At 38.5% G+C, this 12,846-nt stretch overlaps 1 protein-coding gene across 1 annotated transcript in view; it reads left to right on the forward strand.

The window, feature by feature from the left end:
* Positions 1-12,846, forward strand: part of Thsd7b (thrombospondin type 1 domain containing 7B) — a 938,083-nt gene that overhangs the window by 330,853 nt on the left and 594,384 nt on the right. The window contains exon 4 of the mRNA XM_085840847.1: positions 7,228-7,476. Within this exon, the coding sequence (XP_085696973.1) occupies positions 7,228-7,476 (249 nt within the window). The remainder of the gene's footprint in view (positions 1-7,227; positions 7,477-12,846) is intronic.

Here is a 12,846-nt window from a genome sequence, read left to right on the forward strand (position 1 = left end):
AGAAGTGCCCATTAACCTGCTTTTATGTCACAATTTGAGTAATCTGCTGCTGTGTGGATAACAGGGTTTCTTGAATGCAACAGCCCTACTTTGGAATTGCCTACTGCTTTATCAGGAATCTGTAAAAATTACTTCTTTGTTGTGATTTCATTGCTGCAAAAATTCTTTTGGACTATAAAGATACTTTGGGGGTATTAAATTCTATAAGCTGATACTGTGTAATTTAGAACAAAATGCAAACAAATGGAAATAGGTTCTCATTTAGAGGCTTTCCTTATACATTTTTAATTACTTTAATCCTATTTTATTTTTTTTACCATGTATGAGGTTGATTAAATGTAGGGATATATTGATTTATAGAGTAGATCATTTTGTGGTTTTTGGGAAGCTTCACGTCATGCAACTTTTCAGACTTCCAGTTACTTATAGCAACATGAATCCAACACCTTTTTCTTCTGTATTCTGGAGCTCCATTTAATCATAGTAAATGAATACAAGAGCAAACTCTCAAGGTAAAATGGCCTTCCTTTATGTGGAGAATACATGGAATGATTCAATTTATACACACATTGCATTAAACATATTCTATGTGTTTGTTACATTTCACATTCCATGGCCCATGGGAAAGTGTTTCACTATGATGTGACCATTGACATGGGAAGGAATCATAGTACCCTAAGTCACCACAGAAAAATTCCACTCCCTCCTCTTCTGGAAGCCATCAATGTATTCCAGATGACAAATATTCAAGATGGGCAGTCTGAAGTCTGAGGTTAGAAGAATAGCCTCACCAAGATAAAACAACCTGCTACAGACTTTCAGAAATTAAAGCAACAGAATAAATACATGAAACAGGGGTAAAGGGAGATGGGGTTTTTTTGACAAAACATTGAGATGTGGGTTCTCTTGGTTGCTCCAGCTTAGCCTGTACTGTCTTAACACAGGATCCTCAAAAGCCTTAAGAATTACAGGCAGGCAAAATGCTTCCAATGATATACAAAGAAAATAATCTATATATTTGAAAAATAAAGCTCTCTGAGTTAAGTATTGTTCTGTTGTCCTAAATGTCTAGTGGAGATTCATAGTGTTAGCAAGAGTGTTCTCTTCCCTAGTCAACATCTGAGTTGTTGCTTAATGGTAGAATTCCTAACTAATACGCAGAAGGCCCTAGGTTATATGTCTAGTATCATAAAACTGAAAATAGTTACTCTAATCAGCATTTATGAGCCAACACACACACACACACACACACACACACACACACACACACCCCTCTACACACAAAGCTAGGGATTGGGCATGTTTGTCTGGAAAAAGGCAAACTGAAAAATAAGGACCGAGGAAGACTCTGGGAAAATGGTCTGGTCATTGTGTTGTCAGCTGATGGTGATGGTTACCTCCCAATGAGACCCACCTGTAATCAAAGAGCTTTTAATTTGTGATGGAAGTCACAACCATTCCTAGTGACAGTGCTGTAAGTTGACCTTGTTCCATTGTGAAGAACTGAGACAAAAAAAAGAAAAAAAGAAAAAAAAAGAAATCAGTACTTGTAATAAGATGAGACAATGTAGTGAACAAGAATAAAAGTTGAAAAAGCTTACTCATATATGTAATACAGTAGTCTTGTAATTAAAAAACAGTGTGGTATCTAAAAAATAGAAATAAAGAAATCATGAACAGCAAAACAGTTTTATGGGGTTCTTCTTGTCGTTTATGTTGTTTACTGATTTTCAAATCAGTAAAAGCTTGAAAGAACTGTGGATTAACTAACTAAATAGTGAATTAAATAAATAAATAAATAAATAAATAAATAGGAATGGAATTAACATAGAAAATAATAAATAAATAAATAAAATATGCAAAGTAAAGCATTTCTGAAAATTATTTCAAAGAAGAAATCCTATATACTTCTATGCATGAATTTGAATTGAGGTTGAAATAATGGAGAAGATTCCAGTTTACAGAAAAATGTGAAAATTTGGCATTAGGTTGGGGACGGGAAATCCAAAATATATACACACATCCTTAGAAGATACAAAATTATGACATTACATGAAATTTTAAAATGTGTCTTCAGGAATATGCTATAGACAATAAGGAAAATACAATGACAAAAAGATATTTGTGTCATAGAGACCAATAATATTCACTGATACAAGTGTGTAGCTGTATTATTCTGAATCTCTGTTCTACCCTTATATGCATCTATGTGTATGAAGGCACTTTTTAAGTACAATTGAATTGGAAGAAGAGAATTGGAACCAGAGACTAAAGATGGTTTAAAATCTTAAAGTGAGGAAAGGAATTCTGTGTCCTTTTGGGTGTTCTCAGGGGAATCACATGCATTTTTACCTGCTTCTGGAAGTTTCTGAGTTCCTTTGCTTGTGGCCCTGCATCATTACAACCTCTGCTTATCCTTAAATCCCATTTGACTATGCCTCTCTATCTCTTCTTTTCCACTGGGATTACACTCTGCCCACTTGGATTTTCTAAAGTCATCACCATAACAGGACCCTATATGCATTATATGTGCTATGTCCCTTTGGGCATGTAAACTTTGCATGTTCATAGATACTAAGAAACAGTGTGGTGATTAAAAGAGATTTCTTCATCCGAGGCAAATGGGCCAGGTCATAGATCAAGAACTCTGTGTTATCATTAAGTCCCTCATAATCTGAAAAACGCCAAAATCTGGGAGCAGACAAGAAGTGGAAATGCAAATGCCTCCAATCCAAATGAGGAAGTTACCTGCTGAAGCAAACCACAGCTCGAATCTCTTAGAGGGGTAACAGCTTACAGCCAAATGTGAGAGACCAGGGCCTGGAAATGAGGATTTGTGTTATCCTGAGTACCATGTTCTCATGTAGAAGTAATTGCATGATATTTTAGCTGTTGAACAAAGAAAAGGGCATTGCTATTGTAGGTTTCAGATTTTATTTGGTGGGAGATAGTGGCTTCCTACAAATATATAGTGCATTTTTGTTTATTTGTTTTATAGTCACAGGAGTGGGTTAGATAGACAAAGGGATGGGAGTCAGCTCAAGGATGGGTTAGAGATAGGGATGGGATTTGACTCTGGTCTACAACATTCTAACTCTCCATAAAGTTCAGTCATTTGGCCTTGTAGAATCCTTCACACGGGAGCAGCTGACTTCTTTTCTCATTCTCCTCATCTCCCAAGCTCCTGTGAAGTTTGCTGCACATCTTTCCATCCTACATCTGTATGCCACTGCAATGTCTGTTCAGTACCAAGGTTTGCACAGAGGTTCTATGTCTCACCCTGTTAAAGCAGACAAGAAATGCAAATGAGACCAAAAGGCCCCTCAATAGGGAATGAGTGCTAAACAAAATCTATATATTAGAACAGTACTCAGAAATAAAATTTAAGTGGAACATTTCTGTATTATCATCATGGATAGACAGAGCAACATAGAGGGGTATATACATATGAACCATATTTAAACAAACATTTAAAATCTATGACACTAATGTATATTATTTTGAACACATTAATACTTAACTAAAATATAAGATGTGGCATGAAATAGTATAATTCAGTTTGAAAATTCATATTTCTAAATAACAAAAATGAAGGTAGGTTTACAGTGGACATAGGAATTTTATATGAACTTGTGGGTTTATATTTACTTAAAGGCATCCAGATGATTTATTTAGTCTTTACTAGAAAGTTACAGGATCTTTTTTATCTCCCATTTATTTGTAAAAAGTATTTAGTAGATTTAAAGCAGTCCTAACTGCAGGGCTAATGACCTAAGGTACCTCAATAATGGCTTTTATTTTGTAACACTTTCTGTTAATCTGTAAGCATAAACATGTCCTTACATTTCTAGAAGAGGCTAAAAGCTAGGGGAGTTTTTAAGTTGCAAAGATTCCCTTTACAGCTGAGTACTTGCAAGGTAATTTACAGATGACAGCATGATCTATAAATGTCAAGCAGGCATAATTATCACAGCATCTCCAGTTTGAAAGACAAATCCACAGCTAACGCCTGTTTCATTAAAAAGGCACACTGCCTTCTATGCAGGGATCGATTCCCGTTCTGGTGTGGGCAGGAGTGTTCATTGTGTGCTGTTGTTCATAGGGTGATTCCACTCACACGAAAGGTCAGCACAAATCTAGGGATGGGGAGTGCATGGATCATGCTGCATTGTCCTTTTTTCTTCTGCAGACAGTGAACCTCAGTAGACAGGAGACTAACTGGATGCAGACATCAGTGTCCAGATATTTATGATGTTCCACATAGAGCACTCAGAGTCCCTTAATTACAAAGAATTTCACAGGTTGAACTAGAAAGGGAACATATATGGTACTTTTAAATATTATTAGTTATTATTATTATTAATTTAACCTCAGAATATGAGCTTGTAAGAGCTACATCTCAAGAGGATAAAATCCTTTTATTAAAATATAAAGAAAGCAAAAGATTAGGAGTCCTTTACAAAATGCTCTGGGCTTAATGGACCCCGCCATGTCTGTCTGTGTTCATTGACTCAGTGAGGCCAACTGGCTAATAAGCTGCTGATCTCTACCTGCCTCTACTCCTCTGCACTTGGATTATAAGCATTTACCGCCATCCCTGAATTCAAGTAAAGGATCAAGCTTGGCCCTCATGCTTGTTCTACTAAGGTTTTACTGACTAGAGCACTTCCCTGGGCCCCAAACCTTTCTTTATGAAGAAGGGAATGTGATGGACATTTTGGAAAAGGAAAACTATTTTCTAAAACCACAAATGACTTGAATGTGTTGACTAGATTTCTGAATCTTTTGGCTTCGACTGTCAGGGCAAGTGCCATGCATTTGGTTGTTCAACAAAATAATTTGATTTTCTCAAAATCTAGAATCTGGGCATCCATGACCATAGTTTAGTGGCAGGGTACTTTCTCTCCTTCCTCTAGAACTTGGACATAAACAGCCTTTGCCTCTGTCTTCTCAAGTTCTCTCTCTCTCTCTCTCTCTCTCTCTCTCTCTCTCTCACTCTCTTTCTCTCCATTCCTCTTGCCCACCCTACACCCTATCATGACACATGCTGTCCTCTTTATTTTCTAAATGTTCTAATGTTCATGTTCTAAATTTCTAAGTGTTCTAAAGTTTAGGCAGTGACACACCGAATACAACATTCATCTGTCATCATCTAAAACTGTGACATTAACCTTCAGTGGCTTAACAAAGCATATGGATATGGAAATGTCACTGTAAAGTGATCACTAGTACAAGCAACCATGAGCATGTTTTCTTGTGCACACTTACATATCTTCCCAATTTATAAATCTCAAAACAGTACGCCTATGGATGGAGGGATCACTCTGAAAACATTTGTGCAGCCCAGTATTTCATCAGCCTAAGTTGGATCATCTTTGGGAACTAGCATTCAAACATTGACATGTATATATTTCTATGAAAATTATCCTTTTCCTCTTGAAGTTTTAGGCACGTTTGACCTGAATTAAGGTTGAGAAAAATAAAAGAATGGGAGTCAATATGTGGAATATCATCTTTCTAATTCTGATTTTCTTCCAATCAAATTTGTTTAATCTCTATTAAATTAATGTTCTATAGCCCATAACATGAAATGTTTTCAGACCTACTTTTTTCAAAAGATTTATTTTCTTTTAAATTATATGTCTGTGTGGGAGTATATGCATGTGAGTGCAGCTGTCTAATGTGGCCAGAAGAGGTCATCAGATCTCCTGTAGCTGGAGTTACAGATGTCTGACACTGATGCTGAGATGCTGAGAACTGAGCTCAGATTCTGGCTCTTAGAGGGACTACTGAGACATCTCTCTTGCCTCTCCAGTCCATTTTTTGAATAACCTTCCTGCATCCTGTCTCCTTTCTTTCAGTCTCACACTTCAATACTTCAGCAAAACAAAATGGGTTTTAACTTCTTCCCAGGGATGCTTGTAAAGCTTTAGCACCAAGGCTTTTGGGATTAGAGAAGATTGATTTATTGCACTTGCCAATTTTTATAGTGAAAATACTCCCTTTATGGTCATTTTTAAAGTTACTTACACAAAGCCAAGTGGTATGAAATTTAACAATTGGGCCCAACTCACCATAGGTTCACATCCCAACAGGGTAGTAGTATCTCAAGGTTTCATGTGGACAATTCCTTTGGATAAAACAGTTTTCTCTTGCATCTGAGGTGCTCCTATCTGCCTTTTGAAATACCAGCATTGACAGCCTTCCCAGCTTGCTTATCACTCCCTCTCTTGTGCTTCTCAGTGGTATAATTGTCACAGTGTTGACTTCATCATATGTGTCTGCTCTACTATAACTGCATTCCAATCAGACTCTTGAAATATTCGCTTCTACTCAAACTTTGCTTGCGAAAAAATTGATGCTAAGAGCCAAATAATATGTAGGAACATAATCAATACCCCATTTAAAGAAGTATTTCAATAGTTTTAAGATTAGATACCTTAGTCTCAAGCTTCTGTTTGCCTTCATAGGACAGTGAACAAATTATATAGGCTCTGTGAATCCAAGTTCTTCCCTCTGCAAAGTGGATATAATAAAATGTAACTCAGAACATAGCTGTAAGAGGGCACAGCCTGGGCCAAGTCATTAAGTGTTAATAGTTTACATTGTGGAGGGGACACTTCAGGCAAAGGTAGAGTGTATCTTCTATAGGTGTCTGTCTAGGGTGAGGTAGTTTTGTTGCTACATGTAAAACAGAATAAGCATTATTATTTCTTTTTTGAGATAGGGGGTATTACCTAGAACTCCTAGTCTCGAGAAATCCTCCTGCCTCAGCCTCCTAAATAGATATAACAATAGATATGTTCCACTGTTTGCAATAAATTTATGTTCTTAATATTTAATATATGTGATAGTTCTGTTCTGATGTCTGTACCTTAAAATATTCCCATTAAAATGCTAAATTAGAGCAAGTGGGATGTCTCAGGATGTTAAAACACTGCTGCCAATCCCGACCCACATAATTGAAAGGAGGGAACCAACTCCACAAAGCTGTCCTCTTACCTCCACATATATGCCTTGGTATACATACATACACACACACACACACACACACACACACACACAGAGAGAGAGAGACAGAGACAGAGAGACAGAGAGAGAGAGAGAGAGAGAGACAGAGAGAGGTCACACTAATTATTAACCATTTTTCTTATAGTAAGACTTTCATAATGCTGGTCGCTCCTATTTAATTTGTTTCAATTTTCTTTTCTGCTATCATTCTTTCAGCCTTTGTGTGCGTGATTCCTTCCCTCTGACTGTCCAGCCTTGTGTGATGCCAAAAGACTGTGAGACTTCTGAATGGTCCCCATGGAGCCCCTGCTCCAAGACCTGCCGTTCTGGGACTTTATCACCTGGAGTTAGAAGCAGGAGCCGGAACGTGAAGCATATTGCTATTGGAGGTGGCCAGGAATGCCCAGAACTTCTTGAGAAAGAGACCTGCATTGCTGAAGGGGAATTTCTGCAACCATGTCCCAGGTATTTCACTCTTGAGTATTTTAATAGCTATAACCTCCTTTGAAGTGGTGACAGAAAGGTTAGGATCAGTAAACCAGGCAAGGACCTGTTTCTACCAAATATTTCTCAGTGTAAGACTCCTTTATTTGACAATGCAGCACAGCGGCTTGAGAGCAGGAACTTCAGTGTTGGATCTCACCATTCAAGTTCTGTTTTGACAGTACTGATGCCACAAAATTTCTAACGGGCCTCAGTGTTTCTCATTTTCTCGTTCTATTTTCTTCCTCTAGTACTTCAACAGAGTAAAGGATGAAAGTGTTTGTTACATTTACTTGGTGTAAGACACTTGTGAAGAAGTTGTCACTAGTCCAGAGTCCTTCATAACATGCTCACTGTGCAAATAAGGCCATCAGCAGAGATATTAAATAGTCTCCTGGTGTTGTATTGCTAATGAGTTGCAGCATCTAAGTTCAGATCCTCTTATGAACCTGTATCTTTGCCAGTCTTTGCCACAACTTCTTTTCTAGAGTCCCTGGCGAGGCAGAGGATATTGGAAACTGGCTCACTATCCATTTTAAGCCAGAGTCTAACATCTTTATATTCATTTGGAGTTGGGGGAGGCTGTCTATATTGCATTTTGGTAAAGGCCTCCAGGGTATCTCTTTAAGGTTGTGGGGTTGTTGTGAACTCCAAGCTCATAATGACAAAAAATCCCTGAGGATGGTTGTCTATTGGGAAGTCTATTAGAAATACAGAGATGTCCTGAACTCCCTATTAGATATATATCTTTACAGGAGACAATTTTTAGAGCTTCTTGTATCCTTGAAGACACGAGGATGAAATTTCTATTCCCAGAAAAATATTAAACAAGGCAAAAAATGGTCTCCTTTTATAAATCAGTCATTTTGTGACAAACACGACTGATGCTCTGTTTTCCTGAGCCTGGGTAGCTATTAAACTGGGAGAGAGCATGCCATCCCCTCGTCTTGGTCTTACAAGTAGTTGTGAGCTGTCTGAATCTTCCTTAATGCTGAATAAAGTGTATATTGTGGAATTCAAAGATGCATCTCTGTTGTAAGATTTCTAGCCTATTCCTCCTATAGGTATATTCTTGGTCAGTGTTGAACACTCTCTGTCTGTTATTTGTCTATCATCTATCAACTTTGAAAATTACTAAAAGGTCTCCTGGATTCTTTTAAAATTTTGTTATTTTTTAACAAATTATGTGTATATGTGTGCTTGTGTCTGAATTTATGCAGGTGAGTATCATTGCCCATGGAAGCCAGAGAGGGCATTGGATCCTTTGGAGCTCTTATTTCAGGTGGTTGTGAGCTGTCTGATGTAAGTTCTGGGAACTGGACTCAGGTCCTCTGCAAGAACAGTACACTCATAAGCACTGAGCCATCTCTACAGCTCCAGACTCCTTAGATTCTTATTGCCCTACACTTCAGGAGCACAGTAGCATACACTGCATGATCCCTTACATATTAACCATATAGAACCCAGTGCATGTTGTCCATTTTTACAGCCACCTCTCATAACACTGATTCACAGGGAATGATTGGCTTGCACATGATATAACTAGGATCCATTTCTATTTCAGGGCTGGATGGATATACATGTAATCAGACTTTATGTCCATCATGTATTTGCTGTGGCATCTCAAAAAAGCTACTTATCTTCTCTGGGTCACGCCTTTTGATACTGGAATTGTTAATTGTATCATTTAGATTATAGGACTGAAACAGAGACTGAGTGTGAAAAATATCAGGCCAGTGCTTAGGACATAAAGACAGTACAGAAGGGAAGGTCTTGTCTTTCGCTTTTAGGTATAATTCTATTCCTTTCATAAAAAGAATGTTCTTGTTCCTTATATGACATATCATAGTAGTTGCGTGATGAATATTATTTCTTTTGCGTGTTTTGGAAATCTTTTATTTTTATTTTTTAAATTAATTTATTTTTTACACTACATAATTTATTTCCTCCCATTTCCCCCTCTGACTGTTTCACATCCCATACTTCTTTCCCATCCCCCTGTCTCTACGTGGATGTCCCCATTCCCCACCCCACCTGACCTCTAAACTCCCTGGGGCCTCCAGTCTCTTGAGGGTTAGGTGCATCATCTCTAAATGAACACAGACCCAGAAGCCCTCTACTGTATGTGTGTTGGGGGCCTCATATCAGCAGGTATATGCTGTCTGTTTGGTGGTCCAATGTTTGAGAGATCTCGGGGGTCCAGATTAATTGAGACTGCTGGTCCTCCTACAGGGTGTAAATCTTTTCTTATGGATGTCTAATTTGGTTTTTGTAATTGTGTGCAGGTAGGAATAGAGTTATCATCATATACTATTGTGGGTCAGTAATATAGCAAAGGCATAACTGAACCAAAGATGAAGGCTTTGTAGAAGAGGAGAGTTTCTCACTCAGCGAGACTCTGAGAGTGAGAGGGGTCATTCACTGTTACCATGAAGACTCACTCAAATTAAGCTATGTATACTGGGACATACTCAAGTGTTTATGTTATTCCTTAACAGCAAGCTAGGTTGGAACTGGGATAACTATGTACCCAAAGTAAGGTGCTTTAGGGATCTTCATTCATTGATATTTAATGTCTGGAAATAGAGACTTGCAGGGCAGTCTGATGACAAGCTGACCCTCTAATTCTGCTGTTTCAACACAAGCCTGAGTTTAGCATTTATTTAAAAAATAAAACAAACAACAACAACAACCAAAAAAACAAAACCCAAACCTTTCTAAATGTTTAATCTGCTGGAAATGAGCTTCTTGGAGGAATTACTGAAGTAGCAGCCAGTGTTGCCTGCCAAGAGCAATGTGTTAACTAATGTTTCTCCTTGGTTATGGGCAGGAAAGCAAATGCCCAACAACAGAGAAATCAGCATCAGCCACTCTTCCTGTTTATCTGGGTTCTGGGCTGTGGCTTCTACCACAGGAAGATACAGCACACAGCATAAAGGCTGTGCATCTCCTTTTGTTTCTCATTTGACATTGGTGATTAAAATTCATTGTGAGCAATGAAAATGAAAACAAAAATCTATTAAGGAACACAAATGCCCCTATCTCCATCCCAGAATTCATGAGTGTCCACATACATCAAACAATTTAATTCACTCCATTTTTTTTCCATAGCAGGAAAATACATGGATCTCTGCATCTTCACGTTGTTTTGATTAAACCCTCACACTGTGATTTGGCTTCACTCTTCCTCTGTCTTTTCTGTGGAAAATAAGTTCGATCATTAAATAGAGTTCTCATTCAGTGCTAAGTCCAGGGTTAAATGTAGGGAGACTTCAAAGAGCACAATAGACAGATGCCACTCCTTTTATGGACACAGACTTCTGTTACAGGAAAAAACAAACAAATAAAATTATATAAAATTTATTTCTGACATATGAGTTGTTAAAAAATAAAATACTAATATTATGTGAAGAGAGAAACTTCTGGAATGGTATAATGGGCTTGGTCAGCACCACTTATAGAATTAAATAGTGTTAGTAGAGAAATTTTTTGAAGCAAGATCTATTTTGGGTTGGGAATATTTTTTTAAAAAAATGAATAACTAACCACTTTGGAAATTAGGATATAGATTCTCCAAGAAAAGCAGGTGAGGGAGAAGAGACTCCACCCCTGCAAACGCCCACTTTCCCCAGCGTAGTGTTGAGAATGCCTCAGCAGCTGGGCTCCATATACTCAGCACAGCTGTGACCAGTGTGTGTCAGTGCTCAGAGCACCAGTGTGTGGCAAGAAGCCTAACTAATAGGAGCCAGTGTAAAGGCACTGCTGAGAATAGAACTGTTGGACGTTGTGTAATTTAATTTAAATGATCAGAACTAGTCCTGTTGTGGTTATAAGGTCACACTTTAGAACTAAGAGTTAGTGCTGTCTACACTTGCCTCATCTCAGGGGTGTGCTTTTGACACAGACTCGAGGACAGCTCAAGCAACACCCTTCTCCAACCTCACAGAGTTGATTGGCAGACACGTACTCTTCTCTTCAGCTACAGGATAACATTAAACATATTAACTGAGGGTGATAAGTGTGGGAAGGAGATGAGTCTCATTTTCACCTGTGACTCTGAGTTCTGTGGGATTCTTCTCACTGTTGTGCTGTCCTCAGACACTAAAAATATATGCAATGCATAAAAATGCCTAGAGCCTTATTTCTCCCCCCACCCCGAGTCACAGTGAAAGTGCAAGTATTAGATCCACACGCTAATGCTTTCAAACACTGTGCAAGCTGAGGTAGCCTTGTGTACTGTGAAGTCCTAATAAAGCAAAGGACAGGGGCCTGTCACGAATCAATCTCCTCATGTCAAAGAAGTAGGACAGACCAACATTCTGAAGTAGCTGCAAAGAGATCCCCATTCTAGTGAAAGAACTTGTAATGATCACACAAGGATGTTTGAGAAAGAGACACTTGCAATACATCTTAGTTAGAAATGACACCTCCCGCCAGCAACTTCTATCACCTATGAGTGGTAGACAAGTTTTCATATGAAAATAGCTGTTCCTCCTCTTACATAATCATTTAAAAATTGAAACTGCATGGCAGGCAGCTCTATGACATGGTGACAGTGACCAATGCTGAGTAAATCTCTTAGAAAGTTTCAAGGCAGAAGCTGCATGGCTAATGGTGCCACATAGACTATGCAACATTACCAGGGAGAAATGACAATTTATTAAACGTGGTTTCAATACCTTGGCCTGCACAGAAGAGATAGGTTCTGTGAAACCACCCTTCCCTCCTCACTACTGATATGTGGGAATTTATCTTTATTATGAGGAGGTTAGAAACCCTTGGCAAATGTCTTTCTGTGCAAACTCATGCTGAGAGGCATTTCCAGGCTCCCACATTCCCTTTGGATTTGCTCATTACATGGCTCCAGGGATCAGCTCAGATATCCCTAACATCTCATTGAATCACTGAGCTCAATTTTAGATTTTCTAGATAAAACTCTTTCTTCCTTGTGTAAACTCTAGAGATTAGAATTTTGGGGGTGACTGTTGGAGCCTGCCAGAATGTTAGGAAGAGTATGGGTTAAAAACCCAGCCTGACTGGTTTTTCTTTGCCCTATGGCAAAATTAGGAAGAACTCTGGGAGCTATTTCTCTTCAAAATCTGCTTCAGTCTCTCACGAGGTTAATCAAAAAAGGAGGAAACAAAAAACATTGATTTGTTCATCCAGTGAATCTTGAAAATTTTGTTCTTCCAAAAAGGATAGTACCTACACATTGTCTATCAGTGCTTAGCAATGATGTTGCATGGGAACCCACACAGCAGGGCTGGCCTGCTTAGCTCCCTCCCTCTGTCCCTCCTTCCCTCCCTCCCTCTGTCCCTCCTTTCTCCCTCCCTCTGTACTACCTTCTGTCTT

The sequence above is a fragment of the Mus caroli genome, unplaced genomic scaffold (assembly GCF_978045245.1).
Source record: "Mus caroli unplaced genomic scaffold, Mus_caroli_1 scaffold_1, whole genome shotgun sequence".
In the NCBI taxonomy this organism is placed as follows: Eukaryota; Metazoa; Chordata; class Mammalia; order Rodentia; family Muridae; genus Mus; species Mus caroli.